General features: G+C 47.3%; 1 protein-coding gene across 3 annotated transcripts in view; it reads right to left on the bottom strand.

Annotated features, from left to right (window-relative positions):
* LOC135906094 (adenosine deaminase-like) overlaps positions 1–27099 on the bottom strand; it is a 102902-nt gene extending 75803 nt beyond the window's left edge. Inside the window, exons 1-6 of one of the 3 annotated variants that reach the window (XM_070524897.1) lie at positions 27038–27099; positions 20271–20367; positions 17142–17357; positions 15989–16271; positions 9529–9571; positions 2302–2356 (exon numbers count right to left, since the gene is read on the bottom strand). In XM_070524897.1, coding sequence (XP_070380998.1) covers positions 2302–2356; positions 9529–9571; positions 15989–16271; positions 17142–17357; positions 20271–20367; positions 27038–27040 — 697 coding nt within the window. In that variant the 5' untranslated portion in view covers positions 27041–27099. Of the gene's footprint in view, positions 1–2301; positions 2357–9528; positions 9572–15988; positions 16272–16341; positions 16415–17042; positions 17063–17141; positions 17358–20270; positions 20368–27037 lie in introns of those variants that run through there. The other 2 variants (XM_070524899.1, XM_070524898.1) reach the window with 2 other exon arrangements.
* Positions 27100–27342: the final 243 nt, after the last annotated feature.

Here is a 27342-nt window from a genome sequence, read left to right as displayed (position 1 = left end):
TGTATGGATGAAAGGGCCTTAGTCAGGCAGACAATGTTCTGCCTTTAGCCTTGCCATCCAAGATCTTCACCATGTCTAAATCAATGCTGATTTTTTTCTTTTTAACTGTAGGGTGGAGGGAGGAGAAGAGGCAGTTCCCATACAAGGGAGGGAGGGGGAAGTGACGCGAGAAGGCAAGCAAACCCTATACCATACGACGGCGGTTACGGGGAAAGCGGATAAGCTTAAGTTCATGGTGCGGTACAGTACGTTGCTGCTATTTCTGAAAAATAAACATCATACAAATATGTCAGGCGGACAGACTACGCAGGGCGTGCAGACGCAGAGCCGCATTAAGAGGAAGCTTTAGCTCGGGCTTAACTCCGACGCGGCCTATTCAAATACATGTAAAGCGCAAAAACGTTTTTATGAGATAACCCCTGCACCGATATTGATGAAATTTGTTGCATTTGAAAGAGAAAGTTAAATTCTAGTGACTGTTGGAAGCGGAATTTCGATTTAGGGCTTGAATTTTCTTAAATCAATTTTCAAATATTTGACCGTTTGAAAAAAATAGAAGCACAAAGTTTACAAATTCATAGCTCTGCATCGAGAACTGATATCGCGGTTCTGTAAGCGGCATCCATTAGATCATTCAAAGCGGACAAATTCAATATGTCATTTTACATCTTACGTGAATTTGTTACGTTGGTTACAACGGTTTTGCAAAAGTTGTATTTCCCTATAATTAAATTTTTTTTATATTCATATGTAACATATCAATTTTGTCCGCTTTGGATGTACTACTAGATGCAATTCACAGAATTGTATTATCATTTTTAGTGGTTGAGTTACAGAGTTGTAAACTTCATAGTTTCGTTTTTGAAAATTTTTGATTTTTGCCAATTTTTAATAAAAAATTCACGACTTAACTAAAAAATTGGAAACCAACAGTCACTAGATTTTAAGTTTTTCTTTTAAATGCAACAAACCTCGTCAAATTTGGTGCTGTGGTTGCCAAGAAAAACGAATTCTCCTTTTACATGTATTTAGATAGGAGCACTCGAGCTGAAGCTTCCTCCTAAGGCGCACCGCAGGGTCCAGGCGACACTACGGAAGCGGTCGACCTTCAAATCAACACTTCTGGCCCCGCCGCTAGTTTTGCGGCTATGGCATTGGTAGAGGCCGTGGATTTGATCCCACCCGCGGAAGCCGCATTTCGACGGGGCGGAATAGAAAACGCACGAGCGCTTAAAGAACACCGCAATGCCAAAATTAATCCGAACTCCGCCGCTACGGCGTGCCTCATACTCCGGCTCTGGTTTTGCCACCTACAGCCCCATAATCCAAGTGAAGTTTAATAATTCTGTCACAATGCGATGTGCCATGGGGGGCAATGACTGTGTTCAACCCTCTCAGAGGTTATCAAAGATGGCGCACACCAACGCCTCAAGCAAACAACTCTCCCTGTGTGTTCGGTGTACTATACGCAGACAAACAGCAGTGGTGCCATCAACTCACCACTCTCGTGTTAGACTAAACATTGAAGAAATTACGCTTTAGCCGTCAACATCACCGCTGATTATCGTCAATCAAAGCACCCAGCACGGAATGCTACGCTCACATCGATTCCCACACGCGGGATCTGCATAATTTCTTGCGCTGCCGCCTTTTCAAGTGGCACATGCGAACGAAAAGCGCTGTGCCCCCCTGCAGACTCATCAGAGCGACGCAGCGCAGCTTGGCACCAGCGCACCTGCAAATCTCCGGCGCCAAGCACCAGCGCCATGCTGCCGGAGCAGAGTCCCACGGGCGAGAACCACAGCAGCATGTGCGTGGCCGCCATCAGGGTGTTGCTCAGGCTGACGAAGACGTTGAGCACCACGTTCTGCTCGTCGCGGAACGCCGACAGCACTAGGCCCAGCAGCACGGAGAAGCACAGGACGCCCGTCAGGTTTGCGTTCTCCAGCGACGTGAACACCGGATCGGGCCCCAGCGAGCCACCCTCTGCAGTTTGCCGCACTGCTGTCCCACGCTGTGCTCCTGTCCTGGTCTCAGTTCATGGATAACATAGCATGTACTTTCAAATTGCCTATCAGTTACATTCCTGGCCAGTCTCTTCCCACATGGGATAAGATCAAAGTTATCGTAACTGTGCCGTTTATCGAAACTTTCAGCTGGTCTGCCGCAAAACTGAAAGGCTGCTTGATCCTGCGTGTACACAGGAGACAGCTGAATGAGGCCCGTTGCGGTGAAATTGGGTTTCATGTGATAGCGCGCACAACCAAGGTGCCTTCCCACGAGAAGCTCGGAATCACTTACCACTTCGTCCCGTAAGCGCAATTTCATCAGTCGTGTCAATCTGCACGGTGAAGAGCTGAAAGCACGGCAAATATATGGATCAGTGACTACTTGCGTGCCTGAAGAAGTCACGAACATCGCACTCATTTTCTAGGCAATAAAAAAAAAAAAACGCTTACGATCATCGGAGAGCAACTTTAAACAAAATGGGCGCATTTCGCACTTGAGCTTTGTTGTTGTTGTTGAGTAGGTGTAAAGCCACTGAGTGCTCTGCAAACCAACTTGGCCCTGCATTATAATCCCACGTCAGCAATTTTTATTGCGAAGCAATACTACTTTAGGTCGCACTTCAGCCCGTTCCGTGGCGAGGCGCTGGTAGGCACCACTGACCTTTACCGTGACCTCGCTGCGTGACGTCACACCACGTGACCGAGAGTGACGTCATACCAGCTGTGTAAAAACGGGGCCCCATCTCACGCCGTCGCGAGGCGAGGCGGTAGCCACCAACGGCGGCCTAACTCCCGCTCCTCTCACCGGGGGCGCTACGGTCACACTATTGCTTCGCAATCACCAGGCTTAACCAAGCTAAGCCACGGCCGTTTTTTTTTCCTCTTCGCACTTATTCCGCCTGCATCACGGCAAATGAGACATTATTAAGTAGACGCATCACTTTACATCACAATCTTATGCCCCAACCACTGGAACACGTCGGAAAGCTTCGGCACGCGCTGAAGCGTCCAAAGCGTCTGTCGGGAACACGGCGAAGCGTGACGACGCGCAGCGATTATGTCTACTGCCGATGCTAGAAGTTTGCCGACGCGAGGTGAAGCTGCGCCGGCGTGCACCAATGAGAGGCTGCGATGCGTCGCAGGCATCAACCAATCAGAAGCTGCGAAGCCTCCGGCTGCTATGCCTATGGGCGTCTTGCGCTGAAGCCATTCGCTCCCACGTATGCGAACATTTTCACGGGACAGCTTGAAGCAGACCTGCTGAAATCCTACCCTTTAAAACCCCACACATATCTTCGTTACATTGACGACATATTTATAATATGCGAACACGGCACAAGCGCCTTAACCGACCTTATTAGCCATTTCAATCGCTTTCACCCGAATATTAAATTTATTGCTCACCACTCTCCTAGTCAGATCAACTTCCTGGACACGACGGTCTACATAGAAAACGGAAAACTGAGAACGACACTTTACCGGAAGCCTACAGATAGCCAGCAATATTTAGACGACAACAGTCATCACCCGCGACATTGCAAGCAAGGAATTTTTGTCGGACAAGCGAAACATAATCTGAAGCGAAGACCACGATTATATCCACCACCTAAATGACCTTAAATCAACGCTAGCAGAAAGGAACTATCCCCAAGTTGCTCTCGATAGAGCTTATGATGCCGCGTCAAGATTGGAGAGACAGTCGGAATTGGCGAAGGACAGCCCACATTAGAATCTGACAGACCGCCGGCCTTTATAACAAAATATTCTACTACACTCCCAAACATAAACAACATCCTAAGAAAATACCACCCAATATTATCAAGTAACCAGCGTCTGCGAAAAGCGTTCCCGGATGTACCCAGGGTTACCAATCGCCGAAACAAGAACATTGAAGACATGTTAGTGCACGCAAAAGTCAGCCAGCAGCATTCCCCCGTAATAAAAGCATGTTGTCGCCCTAGGTGCAAAACCTGCAGGCACCTTCAAAGTGACATTAAAATTAAAAGCACCGCAAATAGCTATACACATGAAGTCAAATCTAGCTTCACTTGTACAAGTTCGGATGTGATTTGTATGCTTGATGGTTCCTTCTGTAAGAAACAATATATCGGTGAAACAGGACAATCAATGAACGTCAGATTAAACGGACATCGCGTGGACACAGCTAAAGAGCTTCCCAAAGCCGTCGCCGAGCATTACTACCAACAAGGTCATAACTTTGATGAACTTAAACTCTACATCTTACAGTCAAATTTCCATTTTGAACGAGAAAGAAAATACAGAGAATGATACCTTATCCATAAGTTCAAGACATTGCAACCAATAGGCATAAACGATTCAAAGGGAGCTTTAGAATCTATGCGCTATGCTAAACTTCAAGCTATAGGCAACAACACTTAGTTAGATTTCTTGGCGTATCCCCCCCTTTTTTTTTTCCTTTCCTTCCCCCTCCTTTTTTTTTCTCTCAGCCGGCGTGTTAGACGCCCATGACACGCCTGCTAACACGCGTGTATTGGCAGACACGGGATGGGGGGGGGGGGGGGTAGGGGGGGAGGGTCTCTGGCTTTTACCTTGTACACAGCGTTCCTTTATTCTCAAAGCGACACGCTAACACATTGTCCCCTCGTTTCCTCATCCTCCCACCTAACACACTCTCCCCTTTAGAAGAACCCCACCTATATATTGCTACGGAGGAGCCGCCACAGTGTGGCTGCACTAAGGTCTCTGGCTTTTACCTTGTACACAGCGTTCCTTTATTCTCAAAGCGACACGCTAACACATTATCCCCTCGTTTCCTCATCCTCCCACCTCCCACCCTCTCCCCTTTAGAAGAACCCCACGGAGCAGCCGCCACAGTGTGGCTGCACTAAGGAAGAGGAAGACGACGTGGGCCCGCTTGAAATAGCGTCGCCATTTTGGCCTTCCGTTAGTGTCCCTGTAAATAAAGTGTATATAGCGTTGGGCTTCAGCTACACGTAACATTAATTTGGTGGAGGTGGACGTTCCCCGTACCCGTCATGGAGCTTCGCAACGGCGACAGTGCAACTTCGGCTCCTGCTGGCGGCACTGTGTCGAGGGAAGTCGCCTTGCAGAAACGTCCACTTGTCGAAACGTTGGCTCCGCATTCACCTTGTTCACGTTTTGCTCATCGTCTTGAATCTCCATCTCCCGCATTTCCCCGTCTTTTCTGTAGATAATCATGTATGATTAACTCCCTTTTACTCTTCCTCGTTGCCTTTTTTCCCAATTTGTTTCTCTATCTTGCATTTTTTTGTCTACCACATTCATGTTTCTGTACATTTTGTCTCACATATTGCTCGTTAAGTGCACCAGTATGAAGGCTCTCTGGCTGTTTCTGGGCAATATATAAACATTTTAATGATTGAATATTATCGTAGTATAAAATCGTGCTTTTTAAGTATGTACTAGTATATTATTTCAGTGCAGTAGCTTTTGGTGCAATTAAATAAAAGGGCATGAATTAATAAAGTGCCATGATAATATGCTATGTGCCTGATCATATGCATTGTGCTATTAATTTCTTCTGAATTTTAATAAAGGATGGCCACTCTATCCAGTGTTGTGCAATAAAATAATATGTCACAGCAATTATTGCGTGCCTCACAGAACAAATTGAATATATCTTTCTCAGTCAAAACATCATAGCAGGCTGAAAACAATAAAATGGTATTTTTTGTGTGTGTGATGACGAAGTGTATAAATTGTAAAAATGTTCCATACCTCGAGCTATGGAAAGAAGAATGATCGATGTAACGTTAAGGGATAAGAAAAGAGCAGATTGGGTGAGGGAACAAACGCGAGTTAATGACACCTTAGTTGAAATCAAGAAAAAGAAATGGGGGGCATGGGCAGGACATATAATGAGGAGGGAAGATAACCGATGGTCATTAAGGGTTACGGACTGGATTCCAAGGAAAGGGAAGCGTATCAGGGGGCGGCAGAAAGTTAGGTGGGCGGATGAGATTAAGAAGCTTGCCGGGACAAAATGGCCACAATTAGTACATGACCGGGGTGGTTGGAGAACTATGGGAGAGGCCTTTGCCCTGCAGTGGGCGTAATCAGGCTGCTGCTGCTGATGATGATATATATTTCTTATATTATGCAAATGAGCTACCGCCATACATTCGAACAAGCACTTCAATAGTACGACTTGGCAAAGGGCAACGAAAGACCCCTACTCAAACCCTCCAATTCTCAAGCTTGCTTTATCTCATGGTATGTCATTTCATTAATGTCCAGAAATACACACTTGACATGTTGAAACCAGTTACAATAGAACATAGGCCTTACACTGTAAAAATATTTTCTAGCAATATACACTCAATGTGAAGGCCTCCTGATGCGGCGTTGATGCATCAAAACAACCTAGAATAATAAATGAGGTGCTCCATGGGCTAGATTTGACAGAATCAAGAATCGGGAAGAGACAAGCTACGAATCGCGCAAATTTTACCTAGTCTAGATTTTTTTTTAGGGGGGGGGGGGGGGTGCTACAGGTGTTTCAATTCTTTTTTGCAGATTTTCTCAGAACCCACTTTATCACGTTTTTTTTTTTTTTTCACGCCCCAATAAGCATAACTAAATTGACACGGATACATTATCCGGTGACCATATTTCACCGGCTAAATATGTTATCGTTATCGCTCGGTGCAGGATGCGCCGGGACGTATCGGAAGTTTCGCGAATGTTATCGATGGTTCTGTCGGTTGTCTGTTGTCGACAAACCTTGCATAATCTCATTGCATACGCGACACGAATTGTGTAGTAGTTTCTGGTAGGCGCGCGGTCACCAGCGAATGCGCTGGCACTTTCGACAACTGATGTATGCAAACCGACGCGCTTGGCCCACAGATGAGATTTTAGACGATTGCCGACATTACTCGCCGCTATCGTTCCAATTGAGTCTGCATCATTTTTCAACCTCTCTACGACGTGACATTTCCAACACAGATTTTTTTCAATTATACTTTGCACGCCTAATTCTTACATAATTGGCTGTGCAATGAGCTACCAAAAAATGAAATGGTACAACAGTTTTTCGATTTTGCAGACAGACGATGCGCGAGCGCTGATGTCGATATTTTGTGCACTATTGTTACTTCAAAAATAAAAACAAACTGTTGCGGCAGGCGTACATTCATTATTCAAACGTGTTTTTCATAACTGAAAGAGCATACAGATCATTAACTTATTGTTTCAAGCTTAGTTTACAGCAGGCTCCTTTAGGCCGGACTTTGACAGATGAAGACAAAACAGTCCAGCAGCCGTGCGCCGCAGCCGAGGAGCGAGCTTCGGCGCGCGTCGGAGCATCGGTCCAGTGGTCGCGTGCCGAAGCTTGCCGACGCGTGCCAGTGGTTGGGGTCAGTGTTGAACGCGCCATCCGTCTGTCTCTGTGCGCCGGATATAGTGGAGCTGCAAAGCTTTGGTGCACGCGTAGTTGACCTCGGAATCGCAATTTTCAGCTATAACGTTCGAGAATGTGCACACACGCTGTGCGATATGGCCGAGGCTATTCGTTCTTTCTCTGCTTCAAATAAGGCGACGAACAAGGCTGCCAACCAGTCATAACCAGTTCATTCCTTATTAAGAGTTTCAAAATTTTCGGCCGCCTAAAATTGGAGTAAGTTCAGCCGCCGTGCTTTTCAATGCATGCGGGCTGCACTCTTGCGAAGACAGTTTCTTAATTTCTTACCTTTGTATCGAATTCGCATTGTTTTAGGACAGTGATGTCGGCGAGTTGGTCATGGCGTGAATGCGCAGAAAATCCGAAGAAGCGGAAACAAACGCAACTCCTCTGGTCTTTGCTGAGCTTTTGTTTTTATGTTTATGTATGGGGGAGGATCAGGTAACAGCAGATTTGTTAAAGGATGGTGGACAGATTGTTCTGGAGAAACTGGTCACCCTGTATATGCAATGCCTCATGACCTCGAGCGTACCGGAATCATGGAAGAACGCTAACATAATCCTAATTCATAAGAAAGGAGACGCCAAAGACTTGAAAAATTATAGACCGATCAGCTTACTGTCCGTTGCCTACAAACTATTTACTAAGGTAATAGCAAATAGAATCAGGAACACCTTAGACTTCTGTCAAGCAAAGGACATGGCAGGATTCCGTAAAGGCTACTCAACAATAGATCGTATTCACACTATCAATCAGGTGATAGAGAAATGTGCGGAATATAACCAACCCTTATATATAGCTTTCATTGATTACGAGAAAGCGTTTGATTCTGTCGAAACCTCAGCAGTCATGGAGGCATTACGGAATCAGGGTGTAGACGAGCCGTATGTAAAAATACTGAAAGATATCTATAGCGGCTCCACAGCCACCGTAGTCCTCCACAAAGCAAGCAACAAAATCCCAATAAAGAAAGGCGTCAGGCAGGGAGATACGAGCTCTCCAATGCTATTCACAGCGTGTTTACAGGAGGTATTCAGAGACCTGGATTGGGAAGAATCGGGGATAAAAGTTAATGGAGAATACCTTAGTAACTTGCGATTTGCTGATGATATTGCCTTGCTTAGTAACTCAGGGAACCAACTGTAATGCATGCTCACTGACCTGGAGAGGCAAATCAGAAAAGTGGGTCTAAAAATTAATCTGCAGAAAACTAAAGTAATGTTTAACAGTCTCGGAAGAGAACAGCAATTTACAATAGGCAGCGAGGCACTGGAAGTCGTAAGGGAATACACCTACTTAGGGCAGGTAGTGACGGCGGATCCGGATCATGAGACGGAAATAATCAGAAGAATAAGAATGGGCTGGGGTGCGTTTGGCAGGCATTCTGAGATAATGAACAGCAGGTTGCCATTATCCCTCAAGAGAAAAGTATATAATAGCTGTGTCTTACCAATACTCACCTACGGGGCAGAAACCTGGAGGCTTACGAAAAGAGTTCTACTCAAATTGAGGACGACGCAACGAGCTATGGAAAGAAGAATGACAGGTGTAACGTTAAGGGATAAGAAAAGAGCAGATTGGGTGAGGGAACAAACGCGAGTTAATGACATCTTAGTTGAAATCAAGAAAAAGAAATGGGCATGGGCAGGACATGTAATGAGGAGGGAAGATAACCGATGGTCATTAAGGGTTACGGAATGGATTCCAAGGGAAGGGAAACGTAGCAGGGGACGGCAGAAAGTTAGGTGGGCGGATGAGATTAAGAAGTTTGCAGGGATGGCATGGCCACAATTAGTACATGACCGGGGTTGTTGGAGAAATATGGGAGAGGCCTTTGCCCTGCAGTGGGCGTAACCAGGCTGATGATGATGATGATGTTTTTATGTTACCTAGCTTGACAGGCGGTGCCTCCAGGACTGTTGACCTCAAGTCGAAGTTTGCTAGGCCGGAATTACACCAATGTTCCATTCATGCACGATAATAATGGTGCGTTTTAATAAGCGCTCAACCTGGCAATGCATTGCCTTCGTATCCAATGTTGGTGGCGGCCAAACACAAGCAAAGCTAAAAGTTTTGTGAATGAGGAAAATGTACCGTGTACACGTGCGCCGCAATGATGTTGGACGGGAAAAGGTTTCTGCAATGAAAACGAGAAAAGAGCCTCCTTTTAATAAATAATGTAGTGTATAAGGCTTCTTCAGGCAAGCAAACTAAATTGACTCGGCGAACGTCACTCATGTCGAAAAGCGGGTTTACGCGTGAGTGAATCGTAAGGAATAGAATGTTCAAGTTCGCTTAGTAATTAAAGCACGTACACAATGTTTCCGGTGTTCAATGTTGCCAGCCCAGCCATCGCTACCATTAGACTGTTATCAATGTTACACTGAGGCATACTAGGCATACTCAGGCAGGCAGACTAGAATATAAATACTTGGATGTATACATGGATATAAGTGTCACTGTTAAGAGATTATTTGAATTTGGTTAGGTGCACTGTAGTAGCACTTATTTATCGAGATGAAAGTATGACAAATTATTTGAAGCGTTTGATTCCCGCTGTGATGGGACGAAACAAAAAAATTTGACCTTAGGCAGAAAAGGCCTCAAGTACGTTCTGACCAAAAAACGTATACCCAAAGAAAAAGATTCATGTACAAAGTCCCACGAATCATTGAGAGCACGTCGAACCAAAATTTAACCAAAAAAATATTTCTGCGCGAGATGAAACTGAAGCGAAACAATATAAATTTCTTCGTCCACCACTGACGAAATCAGAATAGAAAAAGTTTCAAGGCTCGGTCGGCTACGTTTTGGAGCAGTTCGCATCTGCTCACTGGTCTCGCATATGAGGTCACAAGTGTGTCGTCTCACTAGATGAGTTAAGCTGCATCAGAGGGGTGTTACACGTCAGCTACAAAATGCCGATATAAAATTTGCCTCCTAATTTATGCAGGTTTATCGGCACGAGTGCTTGTGCAAGGCTACGGGACGCTCATGACGCCTACATTAGCTGCGTTATCTACGCTGTCACTTGTGGACTTATGCATGCAACCTAAAGCCTTGCTCATTTCGTGCACACTGATATATTATTGCTTGACATTTTGGCTCTACGTATGTCCATCGCACACCGATGTTCCCAGATATAGGTCCCACTGATGTTCCCAGAATAGTTCCCAGATGGATAGTTATTCCCACAATATATCATTCATCAAGTTAATTTGCTTCGGTGCATTTGTGGTCCATTGACTTCCGAATGGGTTTCTTGGTAAAGTCTGAAGGTCATATTGAACACTTTCTTTGTGCCGTCTAAATAAATATACTTGAGGCAAAGCGCCCCTTAGACCATCCTAAGCAGGTGTCAGATACACCTGGTTGACACCGTGCACATATATAAAAGCTTTAGAAAGTCTCCGGTTAATGAGACCCCCTTTTTTGTGTGTGCCCAGTGTCGTGCTCACGCTCTGCCTCGCACGTAATGGGATGCTTCACCAAGACGACTCGCCGTTACAACCACGTGCCTCGTCGCGTTGTGTCAGCGCCAAGCGTCCGATTGGCTTCGACGGAGACGACGCGCGTCGCCTCACATTCACACCAGCGACTTGAGGAGGTCGCGCGACCATTTGCGACTCGCCATCAAAAAGCGACCGAAGGCGACTGATGTTCACACCGGCAAGCCCGGCTGAGCGCGACCCGCAAGTCGCAATCCCGGAGATCTTCGTTCTCAGCGAGAACTCTCAGAATCTACGCGGAATTTGAACGCGACGCCGGAGGAGGCCGGATGTAGACACACGAAACATCACTTCCGGTGCGCCGCTGATTGGTTTATCAGTTTTGCGACCACGGTCGCGCGACTGAAAAATCGCGCAGAAAGCGACTGGCCCAAAATGGTCGCTTTTCGAGAAAGGCGACCGTTTGCGACCATTTGCGACCAACTTGGTCGCGCGACCACTGTCAGTCGCCGGTGTGAATGAGCCCTAAAAGTTCGAATCGGGCGGTCGTCTTTACTTCCGTACAAGGGTTCCTTTTTCTTGGTTGACTCGTTGCCATGGCTTGTCGATGTAGGATTACTTGGTGACTCTGCTTATCTCAAGCGATGACGCCGAGGTTCTGCGTCCTGGCTCCTAATTCTTTAAAAATATGTATGTACGTGGCATAGTGGTACGTAGTGCGCCCGTGTATAGTTCACTGTAGTTCGTCGCACTGTTTACACTTCCGCATACGCTCGCTTCCGTGAACATTGCTTTTACTGCGACAGTGCAGATTACATACATCGAGCGTATGCATCCCAGCAGTGTGCTAACGGCGTTATACCACATTTATTTTATTTTATTTATTTATTTATTTGTTTGTTTGTTTGTTTATTTTAGTGTGGCTACGAGGGATGCGGCCGGGAATCAGGTGAACCTGCGTGTACTCGTGCGCAACGCAGTACACCCACTGAATTAACTGTGTCGGGTCGTTATGAGATCCTTAATCACCACAACTAGCGCATTATATGTTACAACGGCTGAAACATTTTGGGCGACCTCCACGGTGTTAAGGAAGCAACTTCGGAGGTTCGATACGCTTTTCGCCGCGACGTGATATTTCTGCGGACACGTTCAGAGCTGAAATAATATTACAGCGCAGCTATTGTTGCGAACCGAGATGCTCCTCCGGCATATATGTGGCTGCGAGCTGTGCGAAGGTTGCGAGCTGACTTGGCGGTGTGTCGTGGATTTCGCTTCCGCACCAAAATGAATAATTTTTGCTGCCAGTTCGTGTGGGAAGACGCAACGAGAACTGAGAAAAGTAAACATTCCTAGTGCTTTGCCGATCACGAAAAACGTTGCTGTGGCAGCGGTCGCTCGCGGTGTTAAGAACGGCCAGCTGCAATGCAAGTTTTGCCGGCCAGTTGCGACAGTGGCCGCAACCTTCCTGGTGCGCCGCCGCCAACCTCTAGCCACGGTGAGTCGACTTTGTGTCGGGAACAATACGCGCGTCCTCCACTCTCCGTCGCTTCAGCAAGGATGCATTTGAAGCCGGCTTTGTGCTGAAACCGCCACCGTTACGCTCTAGCCTCGTCGCCGTTGTGACAGAATGAGTTCGGCGGGCCAACTATTGTTATCAAGGCATAAAGCTGGGCTAGTTGGTGTGTCATCATTATTCAAAAGACTAGCGCAAAATAGCAGGGACAAAGACAGAGAAGTCGACAGGACGAGCGCTAAAAATCAACTGGTTTTTTACTGCGAGCGAAGGTACATATATACATTTCGTTGGTGCATGCGCACACTGTGTAAAAACAGTACAATCTCATTTTAATCAAAATGTGGCAGACTGTTCTGTAGGTACATTTTTTTCTTTTTTAGACAAGGCAAGTGAAGCCGTGCTGACACAGCTATCACCTTCCCTGTCAATGTGATAGGCCTCACAAATCTCGCGCCCCCACCTTGTGCCTCCCCTGCCAAGCACACACGTGGTGTCAAACGCAAGCACGCACCCGCATCGCTTACAGTGCATGGCCAAATGGCCGCCCCCCGCTAATGAATCTATCAGCGTTCGGTGCTCTCGTAGCCGTTCATTTAGGCAGCGGCCAGTCTGCCCCACGTAGCATCTACCGCATGAGAGGGGTATGCGGTATACGACCCCAACAATGCAGGGTACAAACTTGCATGCATGTTTTATGGCGAAGACCGGTTTTTTCTTCTCGTTTACGGCTTTGCACATGCGCACCAGCTTTTCGGGGGCAGTGAACATCACGTCCACGCCGCACTTCTCACCAACTTTTCTCAGCCGGTGCGATAGCTGGTGCACGTACGGTATAGCTGTACGTTTCAGCTTCTTGCAGCTTTTTTCGGCTGCTACGCCAGGGCGTCCACCTGCTCTGATTTCTTTTAGGAGGCATTCCGCCACAGCCGTCACGATCTCTGTCGGAAAACCGGCGTTCTGCAACCGGAGCACCTGCATCTGCAAGCTAACCTCAATTTTATGGTGGCAGCCTTTTCGAGAGCACCACGCAGGCAATTTTTTGCAATGCCCCTCTTAACCAATTTTGAGTGAGCCGAATTATATGCTAGAATTTCCTTTTTTGTGCGAGGCTGATACGACCAGCAGATGTGCCCTGTGCCAAAGTACAAACACAGCTCGAGTAATTGGAGACATCCGTTCATCGGCACTTCATGCGTGAACCTTAATTTGCCAGAACACTCACTGAAAATTTCTAAAACACTTTTTACAACCTGTGGTTTGTCGCTCTCGTTTTCAACATTCACAAACACAATAAAATCATCGACATATCTAAAACACCTCACAACACGCTTTTCCTGTTTTATGCACGCTGCCACGCGCTTGTCAAATTGGCCTAAAAAATTCACTTTTCACGTTTTTTTCATTGACAGGGAAGATGATAACTGTGTCAGCACGGCTTCACTTGCCTTGTCCAAAGAAGAAAAAAAAATGTACCTACAGAACAGTCTGCCACATTTTGATTAAAAAGAGATTGTACTGTTTTTACACTGTGTGCGCATGCACCAACGAAATGTATATATGTACCTTCGCTCGCAGTAAAAAACCAGTTGATGTTTAGCGCTCGTCCTGTCGACTTCTCTGTCTTTGTCCCTGCTATTTTGCGCTAGTCTTGAATAATGACAACTATTGTTACCGAACCCACCAACGCTGACCTGACCTGCTATGAGTGGGGGAGTTGCCGCGGGAACGTCGTCGGAGACCTCTTCCCACGCGCCGACCAAGACGCAAGACAATGGCTACCCGGGCGCACTGCGAGGGTCCGCTCTGAGTTCTACGAAATTCATGTGACATCGGTTTCGGACCGTGTGTGTGTGTGTGTGTGTGTGCGTGTGCGTGCGTGTGCGTGTGCGTGTGTGTGCGCGCGCGTGTGCGCGCGCGCTGTCCCACGGAGAGGCGGCGTGTTTGCGATGCCTGGCCGAACGTTTCCGCCACCTTGGAATCAGGGGAGGACCGAGTGTTTATAAACGGCTGTTGTGCGGATGCTCGGTAGACTTTTGTTAAGCAGTCATGTTAGACTGAGACACGCTCTCAAGCAGTCAGGTTAGACTGATGAACTGCATGTAAATACTGTAAATAAACCCATATTCCTCGTTCTCCATGAGAAGCAGTCCTTCCCTTTCAACGTCCTCAGCGTGGATAAGTTGGACGACGGCATGGGCCAGCTACCTTCTACTTCATGCCGGACTCCAATGTTGACAACGGGTTACGAACGATGGGATTGAGCCCCAAATCCTGACAGCGGTCGCCAGATGAGTTGGACTAAATGACTTAAACGTGTGGTTGCTGCGAACGCACCGCGGCATAAACAAGGCTTGGTTAGAGAGCAGTAACTACTATAGATGGTTCTTTTAAAAGCGGTACGATTAGGATCGACTATATGTAATTGTCCGGGTTTATGAGTGACGCTGAATTCAGTCTGCTGAATTCAGCTGAATTTCAGTCGCAAGAGAACAAGAATGTCACACGCAGTTTTCGATGGGGAAAAAAAGCGGATTACAAGAAACACACTGGGCGTAGGGCGATCGCCTAACCACGTTCAGAGACCTCACCTAACACTACAGACTCGAAAGACGCGCATTCCCGCCACCGCACGATAAATTGAACAGGAACGAGGCCGTAACTTTACGCTTGCTCCAGACACACACCTACCCTAGCCCCGCTATTTTACACCACTGCTATCCGCGTTTATATTCAACAGACGCGTGTAAAACATGCGGACTGAGAGCAACGCTGCGACACATGCTCTGGGAGTGTGCCGGCTACAACGGTAATCAAACCAGCTCCGTTCGCGACGCGTCCATAATGGCGTCCGTTGCCAGAGTACGGGAAGCACGGAGGAAGGAAACTAAGGAGAGGCCCTGACGTCACTCTTTGTGAAGCAAAAGTGAAGCCGGAAGTTAGCGTTGCTCATGGCGATGCTCCGCCTTTTGTGCCACCCTTCTCTCTTGTTTACATGTTTCGCGAAACCACGCCGCGCTGCGCGCGGTTTCGCGCGCGGAGCGCTCGCGCAACATCCGGCAGAGCACGGTGCAGGTAACACAGCGCAACAAGACACGGTGACTAACGCAAACCCGCCCACACAGCGCCTTTGCCACGGCACGAAACCTACCAGGGCAACACATGTGAGCGCTCAAAATCAGAACAACGCCGCCATTGTGGCCCAAAAGGCGTGGCCATACAGCAAAAAAAATTAAAAAGCAGCAAAAGAATGAGAACCTACTACGTCATTTCCGCCACACTTTTCTCCTAGCGCGCGGAGGGGGTAGGGCCTCTCCTTAGTTTCCTTCCTCCGTGACGGGAAGGACCGAGCTCGCTTCTTCGCGATGCCGCCCCGGATGCGGGAGTCGCCGGGGACCTTCTCCGTAGGCGTCGCCGCCGCTGGGAGGCGGCTATCAAAAGTTCAGAGCTGGCAGACCAGCTCTGGGCCGTCCGGCAAGCCGAAGATGCCGCTCGAGTCCAAGGACTTCGAGCCGTCACCTGAGGCCACCACAGCAAGAACTGCCGGACTATTCTTTAAGTTTCTTCTTCTTGCGTGGCGCTCACGTACCTCACGAAGTCCAGCAGTCTGTCGATGGCGACATTGGAGAGGCTCACGCTCGGCCTGGACTTGGGCGCCTCGACGTCCAGCCGCACCGTGTTTCCCGGAGAGAGAAAGGCCGCCAGGCCCAGCGCGCCGGCGGCGGCCAGGCACTTGCAGAGCAGCGACAGGCCCAGCGCGCACAGGGCGACGCGGCCCAGCGCGGGCGGGCGGCTGCTGCCCAGCGCGGCCACGGCGCCGGCGCTGACGAGCGGGAGGCTGACGCCGGATATCATGCGGCGGAACAGCTCGCCTGCGCGCGTGGCGTTCGCTAGAAAATAGTGATCCGGGCCACGGACGTACCAGACGCCACAAGTGCTCACCAGCGACACGGGGCAGGGCGCGTGAAGGCGCGGGCAGAACAACGCTAAACACGCACATCCGACGCGCACTTTGTAATCTATTGGACGGAATATACCGCACACTTTTGTTTACGCCTCACTCGTTGACAGGAATCGGGCGGATGCGCGTACGCCGGGATGCCAGGAGAGCGGAGGCGAAGCTCGTCGAGAGGAGACATGTGCGTCTAAAGATTCCGTACTCATTTGTGTTACAGTGAACCGATAGCACAAGCACGTGGTGGCCAAAATATAAGTCCGGAAAATCAACAAAGCCGTCGAATGCAATGCGCTATTTTATGAAGAGGTCTTTGTGCCTACCTACTACATGTCACCCGTCACGACGCAACACAGTAGTGAACAAAAATATATGATACATTGCATTTGGTTCCTGCGAGCTAAACTGCTGGGAAGGTTGGTGCTGCGCTATGCCAGAATGGTAACCCATAGAACACACACTGCCCTCGTATTTTATTCGCACCGCATAGCCGTGCACATAATTCGCGCATTCCGAGAATGTATCACAAGAAAACCGTAACATCAACCATTGGGCGAAAATAAAAAGGCGCGCGCTGCGCGCAATCGAGTCGGTGAAAGGAAGCGTCACTACGCCATGTTTCTGCGGGCCTCTATTCGAACATGCGATTCGCGGAATGCACGCTTCTCGTTCGTAGTACGGCAAATACCTTTGTAAGTCGGATTAGCCTGTATTCATCGTTAAGGATGCGCTTTGTTTCTCTATGCAGCCATCGGCTGAGCGGCCATTCGTTGCCGAGAAAGCCTACCCGGAAATCCGACGTAGACGACCTGCCGCTTGGTCCACCGGTTGTCGGTGGCGCGGACGGCGAAGCCGAGCGCCGCTCCGGCCGCGAGCCCGGCGACCATCAGCGCCGGCAGCGGCCGGCTCGACACGCCGTCCACGCGCAGCTGCTCGGCCGGCGCCGCGTCGTCCCCTGGGGCGCCGCGTGCGCGCTCGAGACGTCCGAGTCTGTCGGGGCACACTTTTCGCAACAGTGGGAGTGATCCTTGCGCTTAGCGACATACCAACGGACGCTGCTTCCTGTTTAGACAGCTTCGATAACGAGGCGACCCTACCTATTTATTCCAATTATTTTCCTCCTGTGTATAGCTCACCTACAATTGTCTCACATATCCCAAAGTTTGCCGCGGCGAAACCGTACTTGTCTAAGTTCTTTTATTGCGATAGCAATTATATACACTTCAAGCAAACTTTCGCCGTCGTCGTCGTAGCCGTGAGGTTCCGCATATATTCAGGTATATGTATGCTATATGCCACATATATCACATGCGGTATATGCCGGTTTTATTACCACACCATTCTATCACTAAAGTTGCTCATGCCAGGCCATACATTCGTGACAAAATTACTCCTTAAAGGGACCCTGAAACGCTTTTGACGATTTTCTACAAACGTACTGAGTCGTTAGAGTAGGTCCTTCTGATCATTAATTGGCACATCTAAGTGTCCCGCGTCAAGCGTGTAATTTATTATAAGGTTTTAAAAATGCACATCGCTGCCGATCGCAGCACACTGCTCGGCGGAATTTTAAGCCACCCCTACCCATATGACCGAAATCACCCATATGACGTTAGTGGGGCGAGCTATCCGATTGGCTGACAAGGGCGCGTTATCATAATTTTTACAACTTTATGGTAAACAAATGATCTCCGTAATAGTTGGAATGTTAGTTAATTTGTTTTTATGAAAAGAAAGCAACATAAAGAGAATGCACAAGAACAATTTTGCAGCACACTTAAGCACTTCCGGCACACAAGTGTCCTCTGCTTGTGTTACAACGTACTCCATTTTGACGAGAGCTCCGCGGTCAGAGTCGGTCTCAACCTTTTCGCGAGCACTATGATTCGACTTTGTTGCCTACAAACGTAGCGACTGGCAATATGTCAAGCTGCGACATCGTGTCCCTCTGCAAGGCAGCGTACGAGCGAACTGGCTGCTGCGCATCGGACTGCCGCTATCCGATCGGCGCCAGGATTTGCGCGTTTGTGGCCGTCTCTTTACACAGGAAGATTACGAACGCAATAGCGTTTCGCGAGTCCGGTATTAGGGCAAACGCAAGCGCAAGGGGACAGAGTTTGGCCACTTTACTGTGCCGCAACGGGATGAGCCATGAGATGAGCAGAAGGGCAAATGTGAATGGTCTGCACGGTGCAGCCACCTGGTGGCACAGAGCTCAACCATACACAGTAGCAGCAACGAAGTGTATTCTTCTTTGCTGCTGGTGTATATTTTTCGCAGGAGTGTAATCATCAACACATTGTTTTTATAAATGTTTAAAATGTTTTACACTTGGTTAGAGCAATATTAGCGTTTTGTTTGGCTGGTTAAGCGCTGCGCCAACAAGTGTATGGACCGTGCAGACCGATCAGGCAACTCACGTACGTCTACGCTAAAGTTCCTTCATCAGCTTGAGTTTATGCCTCCAGTCATTTGTCGATATGACCAGCTTGCCTGTGTTTACCGGAATACAAGACACGTTCGGCGCTACGATAGAATGCTCGCAACGCACGCTGCTTCGATAGCTCTCGCTTGGGGTCGACGGTCAAGCGGCTAGCGGAGAGGTCTCGCGCGGGCGGAGGCGAGCTCCAAAACAACCGGAAGTGGACGATGTGACGTCGCATCGTGACGCAGAGCCAGTCAAGGCGGAGCTTAGCCCCGATTGCTCGGCGAATGAGTTGAGGAGGAAAAGCATGGCTAGGGAGGAGGGTAACTTCTAATCGCTTGTACCTCCATTAATACGTAACGCTTCACTTAAATTGTGGTGCGAATGTTCTACTTAGGCTGTACCCTACGCGTCTACAAAATTTGTCCGAACCGTTTCAGGGGCCCTTTAAGATTTAAAAAATGGTAGCCCAAAAAGAAGACATGAAACAAAACACCGACAGTGCATGCCTTTCATCTTAAATTTTTTCAGACCTAAATACTAAAAGTGCGAAACAATAACTGAGCTCAAGCCTTAAAATCATGCACTTTCATCGGAAGGGCTATGCACCACCTCCGCTATCTGTAAGAAAAATTCGCTAAGAAAAACGTTAGCCTTTATTAATAAACTTAAATGAAATTGTCCGACGGCAGGATTCAAACAGAGGGCCCCTAGCACAAGAGCTCGTTTTTACTTAGATTACGTTTGCTTCAATTCATACTGCCAGTATACAGCTACGAGTGTGACACTTCGTGTAACATTCTAAGATGCTGCTATCGTATTCGCTGCTTCGCCCTTACGGCGAAACTGATTTTTTTTTCTGTATGATCATTGCTAAGTGTGCCTTAGTCCACGAGCCTCTTCGTTTCTCGTCACTAAACACTCCTATATTGTTATCGTCATTATCGCACACTTTTGGGGTGTTTTACTTGTCGCTTATTATTTAAGCGTCCCTCTTAACAGAATTTTCTCTAGTAAACTGCAAGTGGAACTGAATTCAACTGGTTCAACTATACTCCGAATTGTCATCAAAGTGTGCGGGAGCGTATAAATCGTTTACCATATGGCCCCCTCAGTATATCTATAGCGAATATAATAATTTACGGTATTTAGTTCGGTATTTTTATGTAGCTTATTCCCTTTCTGGTGCGGCATCGTCCTAAGATGATTTCATATATTTGCTTACTGAAAATCTTCACTCTCTTTCTTATGTGCCACGTTTCTAAAAAAAAAAAAGCTAGATTATTCCACCCGGAAAATGCCGACTACATTATGCGGCCAACCTATACCGCATAACGTTTTCCTGCTTTCTTTTATTTTTTTCGTATAATAGCGGTTACCAAGCACGTATACTTTCTTCGGAATGTGGTCTTAGCCCAGCACGCTCCGTCTTCGAACGCTTGCACTTTCGCCCGTCGTTAGCGACGTCGATGGCGCGCCGTCAAGCCTCACCGGCGGCGAGGTGTTGCGGCTGGTGCGCGCACTCCGGTGGGGCACCCACGGTGGCGGCACCGCTGCAGCGAACGCGTCCCGAGCCGGGGGGCGGCCCCTGCGGCAAACGCGCGCAGTTGGCAGCGGCCCGCGCAGACTCCCCGAAACGTCAGCACGAGGCTGCGCACGCCGTGGGTTCCTCGCAAATAAAGCAGCGCATCTGAATTCGTCCGAAGACCACGGGCTCGGGATGAATAGTTTCCTGCTATACTTTCAGGTGTGCGCAAGCTTTTCATCAGTCGACCTCAACCTTGCCTTCCGAACTTGTTCAGCTAGACCAAGAAGATGCACGCTATTCTGAATGCACTTCGATCCCAGCTTGATTGAATTAATCATAAACGTCAAGCATTATAGTTCAGCGTGTACGTTTTGTATATGATTAGTTGAGAACATTGGACAAAAAGCTGCTAGATCTGCTCGCCGCCACGAGTTGGGCCTAGTCAGGTTGCTATCGCTTTTCCATTTTAAATGTGCGCGTTTGTGCGATGCGCGTAGCGTGAGTGAATACGCCTGACCACGCGGTGCTGTACGCATTCCAGTGATAGAATTTAGGCTAATTTGACGGGGTATGGATGCACGAGCATGCCACTTCTCGGTCTTACGGGGCAGTGCAACACACATATATAACGTTAACAAAAGTCGAAAATACTATCGTTGGTCAATAGGCTTTATAATTACACTTTCTTTTTCTTGCGTGCAGTCAGACTAGAAAAGTTTACGGAACACGAGATTTGCCTGGGTACGTTTCCCTGAATTCCAAGTTTCATACTGTAGTAGTTCTGCGCACTACGCCGTTACCTATGTTACACTAGAAGCATCATGCCGGCAGCATTGAACATTTTGCCATGATGCCCGTGTCCTGTAAGGCTGCACCTTTCCGGCGCCATTTTACTGCAATAGCGATCATACGGACGCATCAGGTGCCGTAAAACTATGGGCCAGCTGGTTCATTTCGGGAGCAGGGCAGCGCGCTAAAACAGGACAGTGCCTAACTGTATCCATCGATTTATTTATTTTACAGCGAAGCTATTTATGGCTACGGTTCCGTGCATTCTTTTGCGCTGTGTGTACAAAAGCCGGGGGCCGATCCATGAGATACAGGGCCGACCCGCTACGGAGGTGAAGCAGGTTTCAAGCACTCCACCAACTTGCATGGAAGTTTAATATCTTGGGTCCAAATACGCGTGTCAGACACTTCCGCGCTGCCGTGGTGGCGCCGAAAGGTCACGTGTGTCCTCCTCGGGGCGCCGGTCCCGTCGTCCCCGCGATTGTACACAAAGGTCACCAGTGCGTGCCTTTCTTCGAAAAAGCTGTGTCAGCTCTGTGCCGCGTGCCAAACAGCTTCGCTGGTCATCCACCTTCACAAGGTGAGTGGGTCGTGATATTCATTCATTCAAGATACCTGACAGGCCCGAAGAATGGCCATTGGGTAAGGGAAGCTTCGAAATATTACTTGGTATAGAGAACGTACAGTTTTAGAAATAATGCTTTGATAATAATGATACAATGAAGAATCAAGTGTACACAAGCCGAAAGTCTCCATAGTGAAAATACGAAAAATACACGCAAGAAGTTAAAGTAAAAAGATTATCATTATCCTATACGCTGACGATACTAATGTCTTCTTTCTGGCTCAGACCTAAATGAACTTGAGCAGCAAGCAAATGTGTGGCTTGACAGATTACATATGCTTGGCTGACTGTAAATAAATTGACATTAAACGTTAAAAAAACCAATTCCATAGTATTCCAAGCAAAAAAACAAAGCAATAAAGCACAACCCAAAGCTTTATTTCAATGATTCAGAAATCGCACGTAATAGCACTTGCAAGTTTCTGGGTGTACACTTCCGACAACGGCATGAGCTGGTCTCATCATGTCACTCATCATCAAAATAAGAATGGCTAGATCCTTAGGTGTTATTAACCGCATTAATCATCATCTTCCATATTCTGTAGCAAAGCAGCTATACTTCTCACTTGTTCATTCGCACATCACATACTGCAACTTAGTTTGGGGCACGTGTAATAAGACCGATACAAAAAAAAATTATAATCATGCGACAAAAAGCATTGAAGCTATTAACAAAAAGGCAAGGTAGCCATAATAACTTATTCTCTGTTTTTCGCGTAATGCCTTTTACCGAGTGCTATAAGTTTAAACTAATGGTCCTTATCTATCATCGTATTAAACAAGACTTTTTTTCATTCAGCAATATGTAGCTCAGCCATGACAGTCACTATAACTTACGAACAATCTGACTTGTTTCGATTAGACCTAGGACACATTATGGCACTCAATCACTAGATCAGCAAATAATAGAAATATGTAATGGTTTTCCTTCTGTAGTGGAAACTGCACAATTGCGCAGATCTGTACACCATTTTAAAAAGAAAGTAAGATTACTTTTTGACCCAGGTTGAAGCGTTCTTTTGTGTGTGTGTGTGTGTGTGTGTGTGTGTGTGTGTGTGTGTGTGTGTGTGTGTGTGTGTGTCTGTGCGCGCGTGTGTGCGTGTGTGTGCGTGCGTGCGTGTGTGAATGTGTGCAGGAGCTTTTTTCTACGTGTGTGCGTGTGCGTGTGTGCGTGTGTGTGTGTGTGCCGGTGCTTTTTTCTACGTGTGCTCGTATCCTACCCCCTGCGATGTCTACGTCCGATTGCTTAAGTGTACTTCATTACACTCCACTTGTAACTTTATGCACACTGTTTAGACTTACTTGAAATTTCGTTGAAGCATTCGCCTTTTGATTTGCTTATGCTCATTGATTATATTAACACAAGATGAAATGTTTATATTTCATTACGTTTATTGCGAGTGTTAGCATGTAATTGGTAAAAGTTTTTGATAAATTTATATATGCGATGTATTTGAAATGCGCTCTTATTTGTACGTTTCTTTGCCGACCTCACAGGTGACCCGTATCCTTACGAACCGGGATGTAGGCCTAGTCAAGAAACATGCTTTGTCTGTTTCCTTTTGCCTCATTTCATTGGCATGATACATTGTTGTATATGTACACATGTCCGAATAAACCGCATTTATAAATGCATGTTTATGTTGTGACGGAATCTTTCTTCGTGAGCTTCAGCTACAACGATATCGGGAAGGTTGTTCCACAAGTGGATGATACGTGAAAGGGCAGGTGAAATAAAGGCGTCTCTTTTACCACAGATGCCCGTGAAGGCAAGGAGTTAAATAAATGTAATGAGGGGAACATGCTGAAGTAACAAATCCAAGTTTAGGGCGAACAAACGTTAGATAAGCTAATGGCCCTACATTAGTCGACGTCTTACGCAAGTTTTGTCGTAAATAGCTTCAAGACCGGGAAGCGTTGTCGTGGGTGTTGTTTGTATGTGTAGTGCGGTGAAGGTTAGATGCCAGAGTTACGCCTAGATGTTTGAAAGTAGCTTCATACACACAGTTGTCAATAATATAGTATGAAAAGCTTGAATTCAAATGTTGGCGAGTGAAATACACTTCTTGACATATTTATTTGGACTAAGCGACATCAGCCATGTGCCTCGCCAATTGCTAATAAGGTCAAGTTCATTTTAACACTTTACGTGGTCATCTGTACTAGTAATCACGCGGTAAATTATACAGACGTAGGCAGAAACGCGCGCACCTTGTGCTATAGTGGTGCAAAGTTGGAGTCAACAGCGGAGCTTGTGATACGTGGCTTTTACGTGGTTGTTTCATATGGCGAGGTTATGCTATAGGTTTTGCTAAGTTGTTGGTAGGCTTCGCTAAGTTGTTTCCAGGTTTTGCAAGGTTATATGCTAGGTTTTGCTAAGTTGTCTCGGCGGGCTTGACGCTGGAAGTTCGAGCAGTCGCAGGCCGGGATCGCTTTGTCGGCGACGTCAAGCGTTCAGACGCCGACTCTCGCGTTCCCTGGACAAAAACTCGGGATTTTCGATTCGGCGTCGCCTCTTCTCAGCCGCAAATTCGGCGCGGTATTCCGGATCAGCTCGGCGGCGACGCATCGCTTCTCGCTTGGCAGTACGGCGCTCTTCCTGGTAAGCCGCTTCTTCCTGTGGCAGCAGCACGTACTCACGGAGTAGAGGAGGCGCGAGGTGCGTCGCCGCGCCGGCTGTTCCGAGCTTTTACTCGCCTGTGACGCCACGACTACGCCCTACGCGCGACGGGTGCAGGTGGTTGCTAGGCAACGCGAGGCGGCGCACAACTGGGCTGAGTCTTGGTAAAGTTCCACGGCGGAACTAAAAGCTTAAAGGGACACTAAAGGCAAATACGAAATCGACGTGGGCTGTTTAAATACCATTCCAGAAACCTCACAACGCTTGTTTCGTGCCAAGAAAAGACTTAGCTTACTAGAAAATTGCATCTGAAGGGTCCGAATACCCTTTATAAGTTCAAATCTCCCGCCACCCAACCGCGGGGGTGGTGACGTTGCATACGCCATCACCACCCTTTGCTGCCGTCGGTGAGTAAAACGGCGCCCGACAGACGGCGGTACCGAGCCAAGACAGAACGGTGGATTCGCCGCTGCAGCTGCTTTTCGGTCAAGTAGCGCAGACCGTTCGGGCGTCCCGCGACATCACATGGAAGTTGAACTCTCTGCTACTTGCAATTTGCGCGAGTTTCGCGAGCCAGCACAACCAGTGCAGTACTATGCGATCAGGAAAGTACTGAAACGCGGAAGCGTGGGCGGCGCAGAGTCGAACGAAAACGAAACTTTTCGACCGCTCGCGTCGTTGTGAAGGGTAATTTCAATGAGTTATTTATCTAAGGATGAAATGGAAATGTACAAACGGCATTTTATTTCGTCTTAGAATACAACACAATGACGTTCTTTTGCAACGAGTGGCTGAGTACTAGTAACGGAACTTAAAGAAGAACTGCTTTAGTGATCGACCAAGTACTTGAATGTGCCGGGAGTCTCTACTCATGTCCTGCATTTACCTCAATTTCTCGATTACTAAGGCTCTGTTCGCGATAATATTGACGCCTTATATATTCTCGAGCCCTAATCTATCAATTTAGCTTGACTGAATATTTACCTTTAGTGTCACTTTAAACAGCTCCGCCATTAAATGTAGTGGACCGAGGACACTGCCCTACGGCACACTAGAGGAAACATTAACGGTGCACTGCTGCCGATTGGTAAGAAAGTTGCGGACCCAAGATAGCGTTAGTGAACCTAAGCACAAATAATATAGTTTAGAAGTTAGTCGGCAGTGAGCTACGCGATCGAAGGCTTTTGAAAAATCTAGAATGCAGTAAATTTGAGGGTTTTTGGTCCAGGTTAAAATGTAATTCAGTTGTGAAGCCAAATAGTTGAGTTTGGCACGATAAACCCTTCCTAACTACACTTTGGTTTCGAAGGAAAAAGTTATCGTGCTTTAAATGATCGTAAATATGGGAGGCGATGATATGATGTAGCCTCTTACAGCAGATAGAAGTTATGGAAATGGTTTGTGTATCAGGAGCGAATTTCTATTGCCACTTTTAAGGACGGGAACGCCCTTCAGGATTTTCCAGTCGTGGGGAAGCTTTCCTGTCGATAGTGATTGCCGGAATGTATATCATGCTTTGCTCGAGACTAATATCGTGTTTGTTGGAATCTCTGAGTTACTCTCATCAACACCTGCTGATGAGGACACTTTCAGATTATTTATAATGGATGCGATGCCGTCGACAGAGATGTCGATGGGCGCAAAATTGAGCAGTCAAGATCAGTTAACCTCAAGCACATGGTCTTCTATGGTATATTGATGAAAATAATGTATTGAGCACGTTAGGACAGTCGGTCTGGAATAGGAATGTGGTTGTCATCATGCAAGATGTTGCTGTCGTGTCAGTCCGGACACGTTGATTCCCAATATGTCTGTGTTGTGAGCAGTGATAGAAAATAGTGAGAAGAATGCTCGTCTCGGGCAGCTTGCACTGCAGAACACAGAAGCTCTTCAAAAAGTGTTTTTTCCCAAGATGTTGGAGTGCACGCGCGTTTGCGGGTGCGTACAATCGCTTCTTCCCATTTCTCAGTCTGCTAAATGACTTCGCGAACCACGGGTTACGTTTATCATTTGCTATTTTTATTAACGGAACGTGTTCACTAACAAGCGACATTAACTTGTCGTTGAAGAAAGCCCAGTTATATATCTAACTGGTCGGTTAAGGAAAGGAGTAACTATTACACTGCCAAGAAATGTTTCAAGTTCAGCATTAATGTTATTGTAATTTCCTTTGTTATAATCTCGAATTATTTTTGCTCTGGCGGGACGGGACTTTTACTTTTATTTATTTATGGTCATTGAAACTACCTAGATATGTTATATTTTGAACAGTTCTTGGGTTTGAAACTAAGTCCAGTATATCAGAATCACGAGTGGGCCGACTGAAGACCTGTGGCAGATTGGCACCTAATGTTAATGCACCCAAGTCAGAAAAAAGGTCGACGCCAACTGCGTCCACTTGATAGAAGGAAGGTTAAAGTCACCGAAGAGATAAATGCCGTACAAGTCTTAACGGCGTGAGTTACGCTCTATCGCAGGTCGCTAACAAACAACAAGGTTCGAGTCTGGAGGACGATAAGAGCAACCGAGCAATGATTTCTGAAAACGAGTCGCGCGCGACACCTTCGGCGGCGCCGTCGCGCTGCCCACGCGTCGAGGAGAAACGGATGGCTTTCCTCGCGAACACTTCGCGCTCGCAAATCTCCGCGGAGTGCGTACTGCGTGAAAGTAGAGCGCACACTTTTAGAAACGCTCACCATGTTCGTATCGTTCTTGCCTGCCGCTTGCTTGCTCGCTCCTCAGTCGTGGCGCTTACCCGCTACGGGGGATTGACCAAGAAGCCGGCGGTTAAAGGAGGGGAAGAGAGAAAAGCCTAAACGAAGAAAGTAAATCACGGTCAAGTACAACGCTTATGATAATTAGGAAATTTACCTGGTAGATGCAGAAATAAAAATATTTGTAATTATACAAGGAGCAAATATTGTGGCGCCTTTTGGAGGCATTACAATCATTTCCAACACGCTATCAGCGATTTAATGAACTATCCACATACTGATTTCGA

The sequence above is a fragment of the Dermacentor albipictus genome, chromosome 9 (assembly GCF_038994185.2).
Source record: "Dermacentor albipictus isolate Rhodes 1998 colony chromosome 9, USDA_Dalb.pri_finalv2, whole genome shotgun sequence".
Classification (NCBI taxonomy): domain Eukaryota; kingdom Metazoa; phylum Arthropoda; class Arachnida; order Ixodida; family Ixodidae; genus Dermacentor; species Dermacentor albipictus.
This window is presented reverse-complemented; position numbering and strand designations above follow the sequence as displayed.